Source organism: Eublepharis macularius, chromosome 2 (assembly GCF_028583425.1).
Source record: "Eublepharis macularius isolate TG4126 chromosome 2, MPM_Emac_v1.0, whole genome shotgun sequence".
NCBI lineage: Eukaryota > Metazoa > Chordata > Lepidosauria > Squamata > Eublepharidae > Eublepharis > Eublepharis macularius.
The window spans coordinates 153153294-153176216 of NC_072791.1; the positions used below are offsets into that span (position 1 = coordinate 153153294).

The following is a 22923-nucleotide window of genomic DNA, read 5'->3' on the forward strand; positions in this document are numbered from 1 at the left end:
CCTCCTCTACTTCTGCCTTTTCTTTCAGTGCCCAGGGTTCGTGTACAGAGAGGAGTGCAAGATGTTTGGGTTCACATTGGCGAGGATGCTGTTTTCTCAGTGCAGCTCTCAGCTGCTGTATGTGGCAGATGGTTCTTGAATGGGAAAAGGTTGGAAGAAGACGGCGAGCAGTGCCAGATCACACGAAGTGGGGTGGACCATACCATGGTGATCAAAAATGTACAGTTAGCAGCCACAGAGTCTGAGGTGCAATTTGAGGCCAATGGGATCAAGGAATGCGCTGTACTGCATGTACGAGGTGAGCCTTCTAATGAGCCTCACCAGCAGGGCAAGAATTAACTTATCTGGTATGGAGATACCATCACCCAAAACAAAAAAGGATGTGGTGGCAGATTCTTAGCAGGCATGAAGTGGATTCTAGCCCATGAATGCTTATGTGTCAGGAAAACCACCAAGGGGCCACCAAGACTCTTTTTTGTTTTTGCTGCAACAGATTCAGATGGCTCCCTCCCATGAAAAAGGATGTGCACTGGACAGGATGGAGAAAAAGTAATGACTCTTGTCTCAGAGCTGTCAGCTGTTACCCATTTCCCCTGATTGGTCTGCAGCTGGAACCTTTCTAGCTGCAAACAATGTTGGAAAATGTGAATTCTTCAATACATTTATATTCACTCTTTTTGAAATTTAAACCCCCTTTCATAATAATTTCATTTGAATAGCCTTTGTTTATTTTGTGATTTGCGCTTACAAAAGCAAAAGTGGCTCAAACCAATTTGGTGGAACCTAGGAAGCCTTTCTATAGATACTCTGTTCATATGACATATGATATATTCATGGACATGAATGCATGGGCAAGGGGTTGTGCCCCTGCCCGCTCTGCACTGACAGTGTGAGTTGGGCCAATAATAATAATAATAACATTCGATTTATATACCGCCCTTCAGGACAACTTAATGCCCACTCAGAGCGGTTTACAAAGCATGTTATCGTTATCCCCACAACAAAACACCCTGTGGGGTGGGCGGGGCTGAGAGAGCTCCAGAGAGCCATGACTAGCCCAAGGTCACCCAGCTGGCTTCAAGTGGAGGAGTGGGGAATCAAACCCAGCTCTCCAGATTAGAGTCCCGCACTCTTAACCACTACACCAAAAAGGCAGTGTTCAGAGACCATAACCTGAATGGATTTATGCATGAAGATTGGGGCCAGCAGGTGGTGCAGCCAGGTGTGATCCCATTCCTTTCCCTTCATGCATTTATAGCCAGTCAGGTGTACCGTAGCATATGACAACATTACAACCAATCCCATGCCTTAGCATCTTCCAATCACATATGATCACTGCCTGACATGTGTGGTATTTATACGTGGCATGATAGACATTTTAAATATGGTTTTTGTTGGCAGGAAGAGAATAAAAACATTTTTGTTGGCAGGAAGAGAATAAAAACAGAGGCTAAAAGTCCGTATGGATTTCCATCATGTTATGTAACATGGACTCGGAATGGTCATTCCAAAAATTGGTGGCATGTCCTGTGAACTTCTGCTTTCATTTTCCAAAGGAATAGGTTTTATCCAAAGAACTTGAAACAGAGCTGGAGATTGTTTCCAAAGGCATGGAGTTTGCATCCAAAAGTGCTATTTACATTTCATAATCCTTTCCCTAGCTCTGCATGATAGATATGTTGTTGTCTCCCCCCACCCCATATCCATGCGTCCCTTCCTTACCATCACTCTGGCTGTTGACTCAACCCTCAATTTACAAAAATCCTAAAATATGTAATTAGGAAGTAAAAGTGTCCAAATGCATTCAATTTGCATATTTTATTCAGATCACAAATTTGTCTTTGGAATTGCAGAGGATCCCCCCACCCCCACCCCCCACCCCCACCCCCAATATCTAGATTTCCTAGAAGGATAGAAACAAGAACTTTTTGCTGAAAGAAAACTGAGCTACTCTAGGTACTATTTGCCACTTGATTTTGGGCTGCAGGACTGAATTCCATATTGTATCGGATGATCACAGCCCATTGTGAATAACAATTGCAGTCATGGTGACCTTAAATTTAGAACGGTGGCATAAGCTACTTGGCTAGCTGATCTCAGTTGATGTTACCATTGCTATATTCACAGGAGTATCAGGTGGATTGTCAAAACCTGGCATGCTATGAAGTTAATACTTTGTAGCTGCATAGGTTTCATGCATTGTGTCTCTCCAGCTCCCCAAGTACACATTACCCCAGTGCCAGAGGCCAGACGACTTCAAACACTTCTGGCTGGGATGCCACTGGTCCTGGAATGTGAGGTCTCTGTACCTGATGTTTCCATTTGCTGGCTCAAAGATGGGAATCCTGTGGCCTTGGATGACGGTACACTTGTCCAATCAGAAAGCAACATTCGCAGACTTCAGATTCCTTCAGTCTGCTCTTTGGACTCTGGGATTTATACATGTGATGCGGGAGATGATTCTATCAGCTTCACCGTGACTGTGGATGGTGAGTGGAGGGGAAAGAAGTTGGTGTGTGCAAGGACAGTGCATTTGAGCCACACAAATGGGGCCCTGGAGACTTACAGTTCAATCCTGGGCAGCGTTACACCCTTTTAAGCCCACTGAAGTCAGTGGATTTTCAAGGGTGTAATTCTACTGTCAAACCCTAGAGACTATACCATAAGGACAGTAAGGGCAAACCCATTGAAGTAAAGGTGCCTCTTAAAATAGGGAGCATCTGGCAGCTCTAACTTGATGATGCCAAAACAAGTGCTGGGATCTCTGCCATCCAGTGCTAGTGGGGGTTTGACCTAGGAAGATTAATAACTTCCCACTGCCCCCTCGCTCTGTTCTATGGATAATGGCTTCTTTTCTGCTATCATGATATTTCTTTGTCACTGCAGAACCTCCTGTGAGAGCTTTGAGTTCTAATGCCAAGGAGGTCCATGCCTACCAGTTCACAGAACGTATAGTGTTGGCCTGTGAATTGTCCCGCCCAGATGCTCCTGTGCACTGGTACAAGGATGGGAAAGTAGTGGAAGAAAGTGAGGCCCTCCTGCTGGAAAGTGAAGGGCCTCATCGCCGTCTCGTTATTCCCTCAGCACAAGTGGATGATGCAGGACAGTTTGTGTGTGACATAGGTGGAAATTCTGTCTTCTTCAACGTCACTGTCACAGGTCAGTAACTTCCCCCAAAGGAGCCCACCCAGTCCCATAGCTACACAGTTCTTTATAATCCAGTACTAATGAGTTATATGTGCGGGATTTCTACTCTTTACAGATGCTGTATCCCTGGGGGAGGGGTTGGGGGGGGTCAGCAACCTTTTATGATTAAAGAGCCCACCTCTGTTAACATTCAGAGCAAGAGAGCAACCAAGAGCCAGTATAAGAAATCCCATTTGCTTAACAGAGGGTGTCCAAGGGTCTCCTCCCCTCCTCTGCCTACCATCAAGCCTTCTGCTTGCACTTCCCTTCCTGCCCACCCACTTGTTCTGCATGTGCCTCCAGGACTGTGCTCCCCCCCGCACTTGCTCACAAGCCCTCCTGCTACCACTGCTCACAGCCACCTGCATTGCCTGCAGCACTTTTCCTGACAGTATGTGTAGCTGCCTCCCTGGCCACCAGAAGTGCTGCCAACACTGTGACCACCTTTAGACCTTCCCTTGGTAGCACTGGGCAGCATATTTAGCCAGGAGCACAGGTGGAACTGGAGGAGTGTTTGTGCATGGAGGGGGAAGGGCACATGGGTGGCTGGCAGAGGAGGAACGTGGGCAGGAGGGTCACTGGCCAGGGGCCTTGCCAGAAATCTTGTACCCTGGCAGCTGCCGCACCTCAGGGTATGCTAACTCTATCCCTGATTGTGAGTTCTTTTTTAGGAAGTGCCACACACAAGATCTCATAATGAGTGATAAATATACCCAGCAGCACCCTGCACAACTGTTTTAGTGCACTGGTATAAACCTATGTATGGTTCAGAATTGGATTACTGGCATTTGTTCATCTCTATCATTTTGGTTATGTAAAGCATCTCTAAGAAGCTCTTTAGTTCCATAGAACTTTTGCCTGCCATTCCCTCCACATATTAGTTGTGCTAGCATCCCCTTCCATACAGTTTAACTTAGATTTCATTTTTAAAAAGGGATCCATATTTAGTAGTTCCATACCAACACATTAAGCTCTTGAGTTGTATGTTGCAGACCCTTGCTATATCCCCCACAGCCCTTTTCTGACTCAGTTCAGTAAAACAAAGACACTGACAGATTTCAATATAAGATTTTGTAGGGTGGCACCTATTTCTCCAGATTCATAGACATGTCCCTGGTAAAATAGGTTCTTGTTTACAAAGTCTATGCTGAAAGTAATTAGTTTGCCACCAACAGACTCACTTGGCAACTGTTCTGGAATCTGAGGGGAAGGGTGACCTTGGGACTGGATTGTGGTGTCTAAGATGTCGTAAACCTAAGATGTAGAGATTTTAACAAGTTGCCTACTGGTATTTCATTCTTGCAAACGTGCAATTAGTTTTTCTGGATTTTCTTAGTAGATTTTGTTTATTTGTTTTATTTTTAAAAATTTGTTCAGCAAGTTATTTTAGTATATTTGAGTCAAGAAGGAAAGATGAAAAGAAAAGCAACCTGCTCAACTGCACCACTTTGTATCTCTAATCAAAATGCTTAGGAATCAGACTTTTGTGCCTTGGCTGCCATTCATCCCCTAAAGGTTTCATTTTAAAGGGGCTTTTCCCCTGTTCCCTTTAGGAGGAAGAAGGCAAAGTTTCTTATTCAAAGATAAAGAAAAGAACAGAGTGTAAACAAACTGCTGGGTGGCCTGACAGCGTACTACCTGAACAGCGTTTAAACTTGTTTACCCCCTATCTTTCCATAAGGAGATAGGGAAGATGTCATGTATGTACAGGATAAGTTTCCCTGTCCATCTTTTAGAATGGAAGTGTGAATTGCTGTACAGAACCACTGTGTAGTGAACAGGGTTGCCAACAGGCCTGAAGAAAAATGTCTTGTCCCTTTAATGTGTAAAAATGGGCACCCGAAGCTTTTCATGACATTAAGGTAAATAACAGCTCATCAAGCCTTTTTTAAAGGGGCAGAACTTTTTTTCCCTCCAGGTAGCTGGTAACCCTTAGGATGTTGGATTTGGAGGCATGGATTTGAATCAAACCAGAAGCTCTTTAGCTAGGCTTGGAAAAGTTTTTCTTTCCTTATCCTCAATTTGTCATCTGTAAAATAGATCTATTAATCACCTTCTCCATTTCCTGTGAGAATGAATGAATCAATCACTCTAAATATGCTACAAGGATAACACACAATAATGCTATCTGTTATGATCATGTCCCACTGATGGAGGAGGACTCACTGGGGACAGGCCAAGTGGCAAGAACCAGAGAATCATATCCACACCACTTGTGGCTTGGCCTGGTGGTGGCAGTTACTGAACAACTGGGACTGGCCCAGTGCTGTTGGTGGACACTGCACAACTGGGCCCAGCCTGGCACTGGTATCCATTATGCACTGGGGCAGACATTTCCCAGAGAAAGGTTGCCAGGAGGAGGGAAGGAGGGTAAGCTGAAAACAGGGGGGGGGGAGATAAAGGAAAGCTGGCTGGTGGGTGGAGAGAAGGAAGCAGGAAAAGAGGAGAGAATATGGGGGCTGTCAGAGATAGAAAACCAGAAGTACTGGGGGAAGAGATACAGGGGGAAATGAGGTGCCCTCCACAAGTACTTGCTGGCCTCCTGCATGTTATTTATAATTTCTTTAGCAATTTTTTTGTATTTTACATCTTAGTCTCACATAAGGTTGCCAGTACTGGGTAGAGAAATTCCTGAAGATTTGGGGGTAAAACCATGGAAGGGAGGGGTTTGGGAAGAGAAGTGACCTCAGCAGAGTTTAATGAAATAGAGTCCACCCTCCAAAGCAGCCATTTTTTGTGAGGGCAACTCATGTCTGGAGATCAGTTGTAATTCTAGGAGATATCCAGATCTCACCTGGAGGTTGGCAACTCTAGCTTTTCAGAATCTCTAAGCTTCATGGTGAGGTAAGGATTTATGGGTGAGCCTTCCTGATTAGACTTGTGAGCTTGATCACTGCTATCTCTGTTATTTTCATGGGGTAACTGAGGCTGAGAAACAGTGACTTTGCTCAAAGCCAAACAAGCCATTGGTGTCAGAGGCAGGATTTGAAATCCCAGTCTTCCTGAACCAAGTCAAGATTCCTGTCTGCAGATAATAAAAAGAATAAAAAATCTTAAAAAAAAAAAAGATTCCTGTCTGCAGAGTCACCTTATCCTTTAGTAATGTAAGATGTGCTGGCATGAGACTTAGTTACAGAAGGGAGTTTATCGTTTCTTCTAAGTGCATCATTTTTAGCTGTTTTCTAAATCTGGAGATGCAACAAACACTACTGCAGCAAAAGAATCTTCACGGTGTACATCTTTCTATCACAGAACCTCCTGTGAGGGTTGTGCATTCCAGCGCTGAGGAGGCCCATGCCTATCAGGTTTCAGACCGTGTGGTGCTGGCCTGTGAACTGTCCCGCCCTGATGCTCCTGTGCACTGGTACAAGGATGGGGAAGAGGTGGAAGAAAGTGAGGCCCTCTTGCTAGAGAGTGAAGGCCCCCACCGCCGGCTGATCATTCCTTCTGTGCAGCTCCGTGATACAGGAGAGTTTGTATGTGATGCAGGTGGCGATTCTGCCTTCTTCAACATCACTGTCACAGGTCAGAGATGCCTCCTACTAATCTTTTACTTTGACCTCTGAGAAAGAGTGGAGAATTCCCTTCCTTTGTCTTATTCTCTGCCCATCCTACTCTATCCAAACTCTCCCTGGTGCTTGGGTTGGACATACCTTTTCACTCCGTCTTTGCTTTCTTCATGGCAGACTCCTTTACAGTTGACTGTGAAATATCTGTGAGATGTCATGCTGATCCTAGTGATTTCTAAAGGGCACATCCTATTAGTGCAGGGCAGTGGTCACAATTAAACAAGATTCCCTACAACAGTGTTTTTCAAACTTATTATAGCTGAATTACATTTTGCACTTAAAAATATTTTTTTTTAGAGCTTGTAAGAATAAGACTGACATAACTTCAGTGGAGCCGTCCTTGTATTCCTGCATGAGCCACGGTTTGGGGCATGCCTTTTGACTGGGAGAAACATTAAGCAGTGACTCTTGTAGAGACAAAGTGGGAAACCTCTTGTGAAAGTGGGTGATTGCTGCAGCTTTTCATCACGAGTGGCTGAATGATCCTAACACACCTGGTAGAAAGACATGGAAGAATTGCCTACCCCCAATAGAAACTGATTAGAAGGAGAGAATGAGAAAGCAGGGAATCAGGGAGAGATGTAATGGGCCATTTCCTCTGTAGGTGAGCACTGTGGACTCAAAAGTGTTGCCAACTATTTAATTAATGTCTCACTACAGGGTAGTGTGGCCCAGCACACAGTTCTGGAATGGTTGCCATACAATGATAGTTTGGTCCTGCTTACTGCTTCTGATTTTCTATTTCTCTTTTTTCCCACAGAGCCACCTGTGCAGGTTGTGTGCTCCAATGCAGATAAAGCTCATAGCTACCAGACCTCAGACCGTGTGGTGCTGGCCTGTGAGCTGTCCCGCCCTGACGCTCCTGTACACTGGTTCAAGGATGGGGAAGAGGTGGAAGAAAGTGAGGCCCTCTTGCTAGAGAGTGAAGGCTCCCACCGCCGGCTGATCATTCCTTTTGCGCAGCTTCGTGATACAGGAGAGTTTGTATGTGATGCAGGTGGCGATTCTGCCTTCTTCACCATCACTGTCGCAGGTCAGTGTTCCTATGCACTGGTACAAAGATAGGGAAGAGGTGGAAGGGAGTGAGGGTTTTTTGCTGAAAATGAAGGGTCCTACCACCAACTGGTGGTCTGTTGCCAGAGGTGACTTTGTCTTCTTCAATATTACTGTTACAGATCAGTTAACCTGACTCTTTCCCCCAGTTGTGAATTTTAAGGTCAGAATCAGAAATAGTGAATGACAAGAGGGGAACACACAAGGACTTGTGTGGGGGCTGGGAAGCATCTCATTTTCTCTTGTATCCCGACAATTTTCTTTTCCCCTTCCCTGAAAGCCCTCAGATCTTCTCCTCTTTCCCTGTTTCCCACTCACCAGGCAACCTACCTTTTCTGCCCTTTTGTCCCCAGCTTTCCCCCTTCCCTCCCCCTGGCAGCCTCTGCCCAAGAAAATACTGCATAGTTTCAGCCTTCAGGCGGGGCTGGGTCCAGTTGCTCAGTGGGGAAACCGCAAGGACTTGTGGAGGGCACCTCACTTCCCCCTGTCTCCTCCTCCCCACACTATTTCATTTTTTCTCCTCCCGATAGCCCCCATAACCTCACTTTTCCCTGCTTCCTTTTCTCCTTCCCACCCACCTGCCTACCCAGCAACTTTTTATCTACCCCCCCCCCCATATTTGGCTATATTTATTTACTTCATTTTATGCTACCTTTCTCCACAACAGGGGCCAAAAGCCGCTTACATAATTTTTTCCTCTATTTTATCCTCACAACTACCGTGTGAGGTAGTTTAGGCTGAGAATGGCCGAAGGTCATCCAGTGAGCATCATGGCAAAGTGGGAATTCAAACCTGGGTCTCCCCAGGCCTACATTTCTTAAAGATACAGGCAGTGCTTCTGTCATTTTTGGAGGGTCTTAGTCCCCCTAGTGTTTTTTTTTTTAAATTTCAGATTTTTCTGCAAACTTAGGGGTTTTCTTATTAGAAGCAGTCATAATTTTTTTGGAAGCAGTTGCCCAGTCAGAAGCATTTTGCCCAATGTACAGTAATTAATCCACAGGCAATTAAATCATTGAAAAGATAAACTTACAGTTTATTTAGGTAGATTCCATTCACAACATTTACTTGTACAAGAAAGAAATCACGCTTGAAAGACGCTATACTTCTGGGTGTTTCGCGGACATTTAGCGCAACACCGGGACACGCGGAGGTAATGTGGATTCGGCCAAAGACTCCTAACCGAAAGCACTACTTTCCCTGTACCACAGCTGACTCGTTCAGCATTGGGGCTGCTTGGGTGTAAGAGGGAAATTCCCTATTGCAAGGGAAAGAGATAAAGATTTAACCTTTTTCTTTGGACACCACAAGGCTATGTCAGCCCTAGAATTACTTACATTCTGCTTCAGCATTTCTTCAACTCTGTATTGGATCCTTGATAATGTAATGTAAATAATGATGTCAGCTGATAATGTAATGTAAATCTTTGTAAACTTGTATTTATTTACCCTATGGCATTGTTTATGGAAATGTCCTTGATATTGACTGTACTAATTTCACTCTGTGTAATCTGCCTTGAGACTCAGTGAGAAAGGTGGACTATAAAGAACATAAATAAATAAAAATAAAATAGAGAGAATCTTTAAATGGAGACAGGAAAGTAGGAGGGGATGTTCCAACCTTAGACAAAGAGAGGGATCTTTCTAATCAGGAAAAGAACACATACACACAGAGAGACATGCACCCCACCCCAACCCATGTACAGGGCATGCTGCGTCAACTATTCCAGCATTTTTCAAGTTCATAGAAAGATCTATCTTGTTTGTTAATGACTCCAGTCTCTGGATTTAAATGTCCACAGATGGGGCCATGTTGAGAATTAGATATATTAACAAGGAGGGGGTACCTCATTTCCCCGCCTCTGCTAGCTCTCAGAAACTCCCATATCCTCTTTTTTTCCCTGCTTCTTTCTCTCCTCACTCATCAGCCAACATATTTTTACATGCCCTCCATAATCAGCTCTATTTATTATTTATCTATTTCATTTGTACCACAACTTTCACCATAATGAGGTCCCAAATAGGGTTGCCAACTCTGTGTTGTGAAATTTCTGGAGATTTGTGAGTAGAGCCTAGGGAGAGCATGGTTAAGGGGTGGGACCTCATCAGGGTATAATGCCATAGAGTCCACCCTCCAAAACAGCCATTTTCTCCAGGGGAAATTATCTCCATAGTCTGTAGATCAGTTGTAATTTTAGGAGATCTCCAGAACCCACCTGAAGGTTGCCAAACCTTACAGCCAAATCAGCTGACATCATTCTCCTCTCCTCCATTTTATCCTCACAACCCTGGCCGTTTTCACATGTCTTACCTGCTGCTGGAACATCGCGCAAAACACCCGGAAGACAGCGTCTTCTTGCGCGAAATCGCGCCAGGAAGACGCTGTCATCTGGGAGTTTTGCCCGAAATCGTGTCTTCCTGGAGCAACTTTGCCTGGGTGTTTTGCACGATGTTCCGGCTCAGGTAAGACACATGAAAACAGCCCCTGTGAGATCAGTTAGGCTGAGAATGTTTAACTGATCCAAGTTCTCTCAGCTTCCATGGCATATTGCTGATTCAAACCTTTTAATGTGTGGGTTCCAGTTCCCCCACAGCCACCCAGTTGCTGTGGGGAATGTCATTTAAAAAGTCTATGGGGGAGCCTGATGCAACTTGGGACTGCAACATGAGGGATCGAAGAACTCTTTACCTTTTCCCCGTCCCCATTCAGAGTAAGTTTCTTTCTGCCATAGAACCTCCTGTGAGGGTTGTACATTCCAGTGCCGAGGAGAAGCATGCCTACCAGGTTGCAGATCGTGTGGAGCTGGCCTGTGAACTGTCCCGCCCTGATGCTCCTGTGCGCTGGTACAAGGATGGGGAGGAGGTAGAAGAAAGTGAGGTGCTCTTGCTGGAGAATGAAGGTCCACACCACCGGCTTATTATTCCTGCAGTACAAGTGCATGATGCAGGGGAGTTTGTGTGTGATGCAGGTGGCGATTCTGTCTTCTTCAACATCTCTGTCACAGGCAAGAGAATAAATTAATTTACCTTGGAAGAGGCTAAAGATGTCTGTAGAATCTTTTCAGTTCGTTTTTATTTGTTTTAGTTATGTATTTTAGAAAGTATTATCATACGATCATTAGTACATCTGATCAAAGTCTTTGTTATATTTATTTCTTAATTAATTTCCATCCAAATTTATACTTTGCCAGATAACTAGAAAAGCTCTTGACCTCTGATCTGCTCTCTTTTCATTTCTATAAATAGTAACCATTTGGATGTGCAATTTGAATCTGGACCACCATGCTACGTAAACCCTTTTCCTAATGTAGATTGGAGTCCAGAGATGCCAGTACTGACTTACACTATAAGAAGAGCGGACTGTAACATTTGGATTTTAATCCTTGCCTTGGACCGTTACATTAAACTTTACCTCAGGAGGGCCCTGGTCACAGTTAACACTCCTATAATGTTTTCCTGTTTGTTTTTAAACCTTTTAAAACCTTTGCCTTTGGATCTTTAATCCAGTTCTTCTAATGCAGGCTCACACACAGTTTGCCTGATTTAGTCAGAATAACCTCTCTCTGAGACAACCAAGGGTGACTCCAGGCTCATATACACTTTGCCTGACTCAGACAGAATTAGGGTCTCAGGTTTCCACACAGTTTGCCTAACTTAGAGTGATTCTGCACACGTTGGATAATGCACTTCCAATACTCTTTATAGATCATTTGGAATGGATTTTTTTGTGTGCGGAACAAATAATCCACCTCAAACGATTGATAAAGTGCATTGAAAGTGCATTATCCAACGAGTGCGGAATCAGCCATAGTCAGAATCCTTTTTCTGAGACACCCAAAGACATTTTCTAGCTGGTGAACTTTCTTTTAGAAACACACAGACTCCCTTGCAGGTTCCACACAGTTTGCCTGATGCAACTGGAATGAATACTTTCTTTCAGCATACTGATTAAAAATTGTAGTTCACTGTGCCCCCTAGGGTACAGCTACATCCAATCAGAGCAGACTCCATTCACCCATTCAGCCCCCTTCCTTCTTTCCTGAGAGGCCTGCATTTAAACCTTGAGTAACAAATATTTAGGAACCCCACATTAACAAGCAGAAACAAAATCCAAATTTAAATACGTTATACGCAAAATATTACAACCTTCCCCCCCCCCACACACACACTGAGCTTCAGGTGTTCTGTACTTTACCCAGGCTTTTATCTCAAGAACACCTCCCTTTGGGTTTTAACTCCAAAGTTATTGCCATCTGTGGCATTTTGCCCTTAGGGTTACCAGCTCCAAGCTGGGGAATTCCTGGAGATTTGGGGATGGAGCCTGGTGAGGGTGGAGCTTGGGGAGGGGAGGAATTTCAGCAGGGTATAATGCCATACAGTTCACCCTCCTAAGCAGCCATTTTTTCCAGGGGAACTGATCTCTGTGTCCTAGAGATCAGTTGTAATTCCGGGAGATCTCCAGCCAACACATGGATGTTGACAACCCTATTTGCCCTGTTTGTGTGACCTATATATTGCTGCCTCCCTGACTCCCTCGAAAGGTTTTTGCTGCCACCAAAGGGTTTTTTTTTGGCCTTAGATCTCTTCATTTAAACTGGTCTTTTAAGAAGGCATTATTAGAGGTGGCAGTATGACAGAACAGGCAGCGAGTAGGGGTGGATGTGAAATTTAAAAAAGAATTCTTTTTTGCTTAGCTAAAAATACAATTTATATGTAAGTTCATAAGCATGATGGTTGCAGAGTACTAATGAGCATATCTGTTTCAGAATAGGTTCATAAGCCTGGTGGTTTCAAAAACAGTTATATATTCTTGAAGGTATATTTACAAATCTAGTCACAAAGACTAATTTTCCACACAGATCTTCACTAACAGAATAAATACTCCTTTCATGCACACAGACATAGATTCGCACAGGCTTTTCCACACAGCTTACCTGACCTAGCTAGAATAACCTGACTCTGAGATACACAGGCAGGTCCAGGCTTATACACAGTTTGACTGACTTTGATATAATTTCTCAGAACTCCATGCAGATTCACTGAACTTGACAGAAAGAGACCCCTTTCAGGCTTCCACAGAGTTCTCCACACTTTTTCTCAGCAGTGTGCTGAGAAAAAGTGTGGAAAACTCTGTGGAAGCCTGAAAGGGGTCTCTTCCTGTAATCCTAAACAGAGTTACTCCAGTTTAAGCCTAGACTGGAGTAACTCTTCTTAGGATTACACTATAAGAACTGCAGTTCACTCAGCTCTTAGGGAACAGCTACCATCCAATCACAGCACACTCCATTCACCCATCCAGCCCCCCTGCTTCTTTCTTCAGAGGCTTGCATTTATACCCAAAGTAACAAATATTAAAAACCCCACATTAACCAGAATAAATAAAACACAGAAGCTTATTTACATGCAAAACACTACATGGACTATAAATAATGTAAATACAATAAAATAGTTTCCCTGATTAGAAAAAAGAGTGGTGGTAGAGAAAGTTAAAATACTCACCTCCAGTACTGATGTCCTGAGCCAAACTGAAATGTAAAAATCATATCACAGATCTCCAGATTTGGTGGATATGTCTACATATATAAATTTGCTGGAAACAAACTGTAGAAAGTATTAAAACACGAACAGGAGTTATTATCCCCTTGGGTCCAATAGTAATTATTCTTGGATGCTTAAAAATTTTGTATCAGGTCTGCAAAGGAAGAATTCTTGTAGCACAGTACTGGAACTTTCATCAGTGAGGCAGTGAGAACTAAAAGTTAGTTTTTGTTGAAACTGTTGAAAGTGACATATATTAAAGTTTTGCAAGCTTAAAACAAAATACATAAAGGGATTCATCATGTCTGACAACTTTTTACAATATTGGGACTAGCAGAAGATAAAAATTCTTCAGACACTGAATTATAGGATTCTAAATCTGAACAATCTCAAGCAGATAGACCCTTTACTTTCATATATGTTTTACATTTTATATATCTGATATTTTGAGTGTGTTAGTTATGGCTGGTGAAAATAAGAATATAAATAATCAAATAAAGAAGAAATGATTCATGAAAGGATCGATTGCAGTAGTGCATTGGGCTGAGAAAAACAGTTCAGTCCCAATGTACAAAATGAATTTTATTCCTGAATATATGTACTGAAGTTAAGAGTATAATTCTATGCAAAGCTACTCTACTCTAAGATAATTGATTTCAATGGTCTTAGAATGGAGTAAACTTGCATAGTATTAAGCTGTCAGGATCTGTTATGGGGGTGAGACAGTGTGGGGTTTTAATGATATACTTCTGTAGGAAGTACAATGTGGAACTGCAGCTATAATTTCACTTCCAATATATTGCAGAAGGATAATACTTTAGCATTGCAAAGTGACCTTTGTGTTGAAGCAACAAGTGTAGCAACTAGTAGAACATTCTCCCTTCTGTTCCAGTGTGCGTTTCCACTGAACCTCCCCCCTTATGCTTTATCTCATTATGCTGCAGAGACACCTGTGCAAATTATGCATTCCAACGCAGATATGGCCCATACTTATCAAGCCTCAGAACGTGTGGTGTTGGCTTGTGTGCTATCTCGCCCCAATGTCCTGGTCCACTGGTACAAAGATGGGGAAGAGGTGGAAGAGGGAGAACATTTGCTGATAGAGAGTGAAGGACCCCACCAACGGCTCATCATTAGCTCGGCACAGGTGCAAGATACGGGTGAATATGTATGTGATGCCGGCGGGGACTCTGCCTTCTTCAATGTTACTATTGCAGGTTAGTAATATATGAAGATTCCTTCCTTCAGGACTACTTCTCTGACTGTTAGGAATACGTTATATTCCCTCAGATTCCCACTTGAAACTCAGTCAGTTTCAAGGGCCTGTCTTCATGAACTCAAATATTGGGAATCAGATTTCTATTCCTTCCCTGTGATCTGCACTGTGTCCTGTTGGACTATCTTATCAATTAATTTTATCTAATTTGTTAATCTAGTCTAATCAGTTTTTGCCCTGAAGGCAGCAAACATTACATTCTTCTCCTTTGTTTTACTGTCACAATAGCGTTGTGAGATAGGTTAGGCTGCAGACTGAATCCCCCAATTCGCTCCCACAATGATTGTGTTTCTTCTCTTCTTTCTCCTACTCTCAGCAGCCTTGGACAGTTGATTCCTTGGGTCAGTGAGGAGGGGGAAGGGGGCAAAATCATTTGCTTCTTCTTTTTCCATTAGTGGAGCTCTGCCCACAGAAGGGACAGGAGAAAGCAAATTTATCTTTTCTCCTCCTCGCCACATCCTGCTGACCCCTATGCGGGTTCTGAGACTTCTGGAATCAACTTTGTCGCTGTAGGAAAAGAGAGAAGATCTACGATGGTCAGCTCTTTCCACTGACAGGTCATGGGATCAAATTCTGAGTGTGTGTGCCTGGTCCAAGGCTGCACAGTGAACTTCAAGTGTGCTTCCTACCTATCTTCTGTGCTGACTGTGGTGCCTGTGGAATGGGTGTCGTTTCTTTAGTGGTAGGAACAATATCCAGTGGGGTTTTGTTATTGCATATAATTTTTGCTTTTCCCACTATCCCCATTCAGTTGGCTAGTGATGTAACTGGCTGATCTTGGATTTCAATTAACTGACATATTTTGAAAGGGGAGAGAGGGGCAGAGGTTAACTGTAGTCATCCAGGAGTCTGAGAGGCAACTGGAGAAATATACATTTTCCTTACTGTGAAGTTTAATTGGAAGTACTATATGTAATTGAATATGTATTGAATGCCGAATAGATGTTTATATGAAAATGAAATTAAGAACCATTGGAAATAAATAACAGCAGTACAGTTTGTATATGTTTTCTTTCTCGCCCTATCCCAAGGGCTCAAGGCAAATTGCAAGACATCCTGATAATCTTTTATCCTAATGAAAATGTGTGAAGCAGCTTTGAATTAAAATGTGATGAGTTGCCCAACAACTACCAAGTAAACTTTATGACAGAGCAGGGACTAATTTTCCCATATCCCTTGTTTTATTGCAGCACATTGGCAATGGGCTACAAGATATATTTATATCATACACAAGTGCCCAGCAGCTGGATCTCTCCCCAGAGCCAGTTCTAGGGAGTCAAACCTGGAGAGAGCTTCTGTAGCGTCTGGGTGCTTGTGCACAGGGCTGCAGTAACTGCCCATCCCCTGTGATGACTTTGGAGGTCCAAAGGTGTATGAGTGGCTGAGTTTGCTGTTCACCCATCAGTTCCAAAGCCATCACAGGGAGAGGGTCTGCATTAAGCCATGTTCATCACCTGTGCTCAAGGTACTCAAGTCCCTGCAATGGTGTTGCTGAATATTGTGCTCCTGTGAAGAATCAAGGGGACTAAACAGGGGGGGGGGAGGGAAGGGAGCAAAATGGTCTTGAAGGATGCATGCCCAACGATGAATATCCTCCAACACTTGCCCTTCCCCAGTTCTTCAAGATGCTGGGAGGGGTGGCAAGGTTTCCAGGTGCATGCAAAGTGAAGGATGCTTAAATATCCTCCCTAAGCCAATGTCCTCATCAGAAACAGGCCCTGGGAGCCATGGTTTGCCCTGCTGGGAAACTTACATGTTGCCCATCAGGACATGTAATTTTTGTCAATGGGGCAAATAGGTGATCTGCACAGCTGGTTCAGGTGAGGAAAACAGCACAGGGAAAGGATTAAGCCTCCTCTCCCTCCATGCCATAGTCTCACTCCTAATTGGGCCCACATAAACCTGGGAATTAAGTTTCAAGCACAAAACTCCCAGAACATGTCTCGTGGACAGGACCAGAGTGGACATGGGGGTGAGACAAGGACTTCATAACACCCCCAGAATGTTGCTTACAATACAGCTGGCCTCTAGCAGAGCTATACTGAAAAGAAAATTCTGGAGGAAATGCCTAGCCAGTCAGCTGATCATTAGGACCTTCCTCTTTTACCCATGAATAGCTCGGGATGACCCAGGAGCAGAGACTTGAATACAGCATTATGCTTAATGGGCAACTTCAGGGATCCCCATGGGAGCCTGTAATGTTCTAAAAGTATTGGAAACAGCTAGGCACGCTGTGGAAACATTAATAGAGCCACAGTGGCCTGATGGTTAATGATACTTGTTTTTCCACTCCCCCCCCCCTCCAGCCATACCCTCTGCAATGTTTCTTAGCATTGAACATTATTACATACACGTATACACCCACATATATTATATAATGAATGTGTGACAAACAATAAATAGCTATAATAAACAATAAAAGCAAAATCTAAAATAATGACAAAAGCAAATCCTTTCCCAACTGGCGATCAAGTCAGAGAAGAGAATTACAACTCACCAAAGTTACTATAGTGGATTCTAAATTGAATTATCTTCTGCAGACTCCTCTGAATATCAATTCTTCATTCAATACCTATTCAATTACATTTTGCGCTTTCATTTTAACTTCTCAGTAAAGTTAATTTAAACTTCTTTGTTTTGTTTTGTTTGTTGTTGTTGTTGTTGGATTCATGGGTTCTCCAATAAGTGCCTCATGAAGGAAGCAGAGTTCAGCTCTGGCTGCTTTCCAAATCACAGTTCACAGAGAACTTTTTGTCCAATGCTACAAGTTGTGTAACTTGAGACACATCCCATTCAACATAACAGGATCCTGGAGAGAGAGAGAGAGAGAGAGAGAGCTTTCGTCTCCTGCACTAATTTAAAAGTCACCATTTGGAAAGCAGAACCATAACCCAGAGGATGGAGATAAGTTGCTCTATCTGTACAACTCTATGGTGCAATGGTGCAGCAGTCTCTGCCTGGCGTTGTTTGCCACTTGTATAGTCACATTCAGAAAGAGTTAAGTGCATGGAAACTGGGGACCCTCTGAGGATTCAACAATGAACCTGAGTTTATTGACATGGTTCAGGTCTAACCATGTAACACAGTTTATACTTGTGGCCTCATTAAATTCTCCAGCCGGGCCAACAGAGGCTCCTTGGGAAGCCATTTTAGGTTAAGAAAATATGGCCAAGGGAAGGCTTACGTCCCTTCTGCCCATGCACCAATCCAAATCAGGCTTCCCCACACCTCAGCATTAAGTTTACAAAATTGCTGGGTGCTCCAAACATGTTCATTTTGTCTCTCTTCAGCTCCAAAGGTGCACATCACTCCTTTGTCGGAGGCTCAGTGCCTTCATACAGTCCTAGCTGAGAGGCCTCTCCTCCTGGAGTGTGAGGTCTCTGCCTCTGATGCCCCTGTCCGGTGGTTCAAGGATGGAGATCCTGTGCCCTTGAATGATGACAACCTCACTGTCCAATCAGAAGGCTGCATTCGCCGGCTGTTGCTCCATTCTGCTTGCCCATCGGACTCGGGGACATACACATGCGACACAGCTGACGACACCGTAGCCTTCACTGTGACAGTGGATGGTGAGTTGAGGCAAAGGCTTGGGGAGGGGAGGGAAGTGTGCCTCGCCCTTATGTGCTGCTTCTGGCTGATCTGAGATGGACAGGATACCTACTTGGTCTTTCTTTCCACCATAATCCTTGGACCTGGACCAAATCTCAGTGCTTGAGACCAGCCTTATTTCTGCCTGTCATTTGCTTTTTATCTTTTGTCATCTTTTTTGTTAGTGAGTCCTAGTGACCACTCCTCAGTGGTCCTGCTAGTACCAGAAACAGATAGATTTGTAAATCCTTTTCCATCCAGAAATAATAAATGGCACAGCACTGAACCCCTTTCACCTCTTCTTCTCCCTCTCCCACCATTACCTTTGAAATAATGATCTTTTTCTGTGTTCCATGCTATTATGGCATTTCTGATTGCAGAACTGCCTGTTCGAGTTGTGAACTCCAATGCAGATGAAGCTCATGTGTATCACGTCTCACAGCGCGTGGTGCTGGCCTGTGAACTGTCTAGCACTGATGCTCTTGTTCACTGGTACAAGGATGGTGAAGAGGTGGAGGGGAAGGAGGGCTTCCTGTTGGAGAGTGAAGGGCCCCATCGCCGTCTGGTCATAGTTGTGGCTAAGGCTCAGGACACAGGAGAGTTTGTGTGTGACGCTGGTGGTGATTCTGTCTTCTTCATTGTTACTGTTGCAGGTAAGCGACTCTCTTATGTATGGTATCAGTGGGTAATCAGAATGATGGTCTGTCTAAACCAGCATCCTGTTTCCACAATTGCAGAACAGATGACCCATAAGGCTCATAGAAGGAGCATAGCAGCCAAAGTCTTCCCCGCTGCTGCACCCCACAGCAAGTGACAGTCAGAGGCTGCCTTTGAAAATGGAGGTCCCATTCAGCCATCTTGGCTAATAATGGTTGCTAAACCTTGCCTACATTCATTTAAAGCCATTTGAACTAGTGGCTGTGACTACCTCCCATGGCAGTGAGTTCCACAAGCAGTGTGTGAAAAAAGTACTTCCTTTTGTCTGTCTTGAATCTACTGCCCTTCAACTTAATTGGGCTCTCCTGAGTCCTAATATTTTGTGAGAAGGAAGTAGCCAGACGTGAGGACTACGATACCTAGAACTTGTTGTTCTTTCCATTCTGAGTTCTCCAAAGCAATATAAATTCAAGTCCATGGGTCAGATAGAGTTCAACAGCAGGGGAATAGGGAGCAGGCAGGTTTGAGGTAGTCTGTGTGTCAATTGGGCTCCGAGTTACTTACATCTCATTATGCACTAGATATTGCACAAGGTGAAGAAGCCATCTCTCTAGCATGGCTTGGGAGGCAGTAGAAGGGGGCATTTAAAGGACCAAATTTGTTACATTCTTCGAGGAAAAAAATTTCTTTAGAGAAGCAACATTATGTGCATGTAACCATGACCGTTCCTTTTCTCTGCTGTAGTTATTCACCCTGTGCCATTTCATACACACCCTTTGCAAATATGGGCATGGAACCTCTGCCTGGGACAAAGTAGCTTGGGGTGGGATTACAGTGGAAGAGGGTGGATGGGTTAAATATTCTCTTTTCTGTTGCCACTAAACATTGACCTTCTAGAATCTGCTCTTCCTTAGAAGCAACAGCTGTTGGGGTTTAAATGCTTATCATCCGTGTAACATATAGTTTGATGTAAGGCTGGGCGTGGGAGTGGATGAGGCCTCTTACACTCCTGCCCGGTGTCTGTTTGGCAGAGCCCCCTGTGCAGATTTTGCAGCCAGCTGAGCGTTCAGTGGAGAAACAAGTGTGGGCACTTGAGCGCCTGGAGCTGAGCTGTGAGGTGTCTGTGCCCGATGCTCCTGTGCGCTGGTTCAAGGATGGGCTGGAGGTGGATGAAACACACAACCTCTTGCTGCAGACAAAGGGTGCTGAGCGCCACCTTGTCATCCTGCAGGCAAGTGCTGAAGATGCTGGAGAATACATCTGTGAAACCAAGGATGAGTCTGTCTCCTTCAATGTCAGAATTTCAGGTAAGTAGTTGGGTCCAGATCTGCACCCCTGAAATTAAGCCCCAGAGCTAACCCAGAACTGGATATTAAATTCTTAAAACATCAGTCCCCAGGAGAACAAACTTTGTTCTAACTTGGCAGATCTGTGAACACTTCTGTTTATGTTCTAGACTAAGTTTTAACTTTGGGTTTATATATATGCAGGTAGAATTTTAATACGGGTAGAATTTTTATCAGATGTAGGATATAGTTCCACAAGCCATTCTGATTAAAATACTCATTTCATAGGAAAATATCCATTAAACATTAGTAGTAATAGGCCCAAACTAAGGCCTATTATAAGGGACATAGAAGTACAACCATTCTCCCCACCTGTTGTATTATTTAATATGGACACTGTGTGGTAAGATATCATGTCTCCATCCCTTTTGCTCATTGGTCAGTGATGGGAGATGAGGCTGTGAACATGCAAAGCATGATGACATCCCATTATGCATTATTTGTTAGACAATATAGGAAAGAGTAAAAAGGCCTAGAGTGGTGGCAGTTCCATGTCTCTTATAACATTTAGTTTGACCCATGCATTAACTGAGATATACAATCACTTTTCATGCAGAAAAGGGCCAATCAACAATATGAAAAGGTGTGTGGAACTACACTTGCTCCTTTTAAACTTTTTTGTATAAACAAACCTTGATAGGGCTCAACACTTAAATGCAAAGAATGTGTGCATGTATGTGTTCATGATGGGGTTCCATAGCTTGAGGATTGGCCTCCATATTGCTTGCAGTGATTTGGAAATCCTTGTTGACTTACATCCACACGGCCAGTAAAATAATATCCTTAATTAGGACCAACCAATGTTCTCATTGCAGTATGCAAGCTTTTGCTGGCCAAAGCCTTGGCTTTGCATAGTGTTGAAAATGCCAGAGCTGCTCTAAGTATGCATCTAAGGAAATGTAGAACATCCAAAGTTATTTGGAGAACAAGCCATACTCTGTGACTTGGTGCTTCCTTCCATCGCTGCACCTGGGAGAGCTGAAACTCTCAGTGATCAAATATATGGATCTGGCCAAATTGATACAATAAGTAGCTTGTCCTCATGAGTCAGGACAAATGTTTGGACATAAGGGCTGTTTCCAGATGGCTTACCTGCCTCCGGAACGTCGCGCCATGTTGCGGGGAAAACGCAAAATATCACGTTTTCTCGCGCGAGTTTTGCACGACATCGTGCGACGTCGCGCAAAACTCGTGCGAGAAAACACGATATTTCGCGTTTTCCCTGCAACATGGCGCGACATTCCGGAGGCAGGTAAGCCATCTGGAAACGGCCAAGGTGATAAAGCTGTGATGCTGCAGCATAAAGAGCTAATTCGATCCTTAGATGGTGTATGAATAGAGGTGTAGTGAAGAGATATTTATTTTGGATTTATTAGTCGACAGTTACCCTTCAATATTGCTTCACTTCCTAGGCCTATACAAACAGAACTGTCAATACTTACTGGAAATGTTAATGGGAGACAAGGACTAATGGGAGACATTGAACTGTTAGAGAACCAAAATATATCCAACATTTGGTCACATATAGTTTTTTTCCTTTTAAAAACAAAATACAGCTAAGGACAGTGGAGAGGTTTTAATTCTTTCTTGGGAGGTATTTATAACAGAAATCCTCCCAGCAGCTTTTCCCCTTGTGAGGATTTAAAAACATACAGCTAGAGAGTGCTTCAATCACTATAATTTCTTCAGGGTCTGCAAGAAATATGAGAGACGATTGCCCGAGCATTTTCCTGGGGCTAAAGAGGGGGTGGTGTACAGAGGGTGGGGAGAGCACTAGTGGCTGGTGGTGAAAGCACATTATCTCAAAAAAATTTCAGTCTCAGTATTTAGCTGGATTAACAAGGAATCTGGGGAGAAGACAGTTTGCCTATATAGCTGAGCCCTTCCACCACAGAATAAGGGCAGCTATCATACAGAGATGCTCCCTTCTGTCAAAAGATTGTGATATGGCCCAGCAACAACGTTGTCTGTCGCTGCCTCAAACTTGGGCTGCCTGCCCTCTCCTTGCAGAGCCCCCTGTGAAGATCGTGTGGCCCCGCAGGGCTCCCTCTGTCCTGAAGGTCTCAACGGGGGAGACAGTGACTCTGGCCTGTGTGCTCTCTCATGGGAAAGCGCCTGTCCGTTGGGTTAAGGACGGTGTCACGCTAGAGGCCAACAGCGGCCTTGTCCTGGAGGAAAAGGGTGCCCAGCGGTGTCTGGTCATCCCTGCAGCTGGCCCAGAGCATTCTGGGAAATACATCTGCAACGCTGTTGATGACACCATGACCTTCACCGTCCAGGTGTCTGGTGAGTGCAGTGCTCAAGGACCTGGTGACATCAGGGAAGGAAGCTGAGATTAGAATCTTGGTGGGTGGTAGTCGGGAAAAATGGGAATCTCAGCTTGTGATCCAGGGATAGATTTAATATGCTGATCCATTCCCAACCCCTTCATCTGAAGGCCAAGCTCCTTTCACTGCCTGTTGGAAAGAGCTTGAGCAAAGTTGCCCAAGCTCTTGAACAAGAAGCGGCTACGGACTCACTAAAGCCAGTGCATCAGTATGCCTGGAATCACTTCCTAAGTCCTATTATAATTTGATAATGCAAGCAAAGGCTTAAAAAGTGCTATTCCCTAATGGAATGGGTATATTATCTAGACTCTTGTATAACTTGTATAACATTTAATGCCTGAAAAACCTCTTTCCCCAGGCCCATCATAGGAGGAGTTTGAGTTGGTT

General features: G+C 43.9%; 1 protein-coding gene across 1 annotated transcript in view; it reads left to right on the forward strand.

Annotated features, from left to right (window-relative positions):
* Positions 1 to 22923, forward strand: part of OBSL1 (obscurin like cytoskeletal adaptor 1) — a 59215-nt gene that overhangs the window by 7681 nt on the left and 28611 nt on the right. Inside the window, exons 6-13 of the mRNA XM_054970083.1 lie at positions 29 to 298; positions 2214 to 2489; positions 2887 to 3159; positions 6439 to 6711; positions 7516 to 7788; positions 10537 to 10809; positions 19895 to 20170; positions 22220 to 22495. Coding sequence (XP_054826058.1) covers positions 29 to 298; positions 2214 to 2489; positions 2887 to 3159; positions 6439 to 6711; positions 7516 to 7788; positions 10537 to 10809; positions 19895 to 20170; positions 22220 to 22495 — 2190 coding nt within the window. The remainder of the gene's footprint in view (positions 1 to 28; positions 299 to 2213; positions 2490 to 2886; positions 3160 to 6438; positions 6712 to 7515; positions 7789 to 10536; positions 10810 to 19894; positions 20171 to 22219; positions 22496 to 22923) is intronic.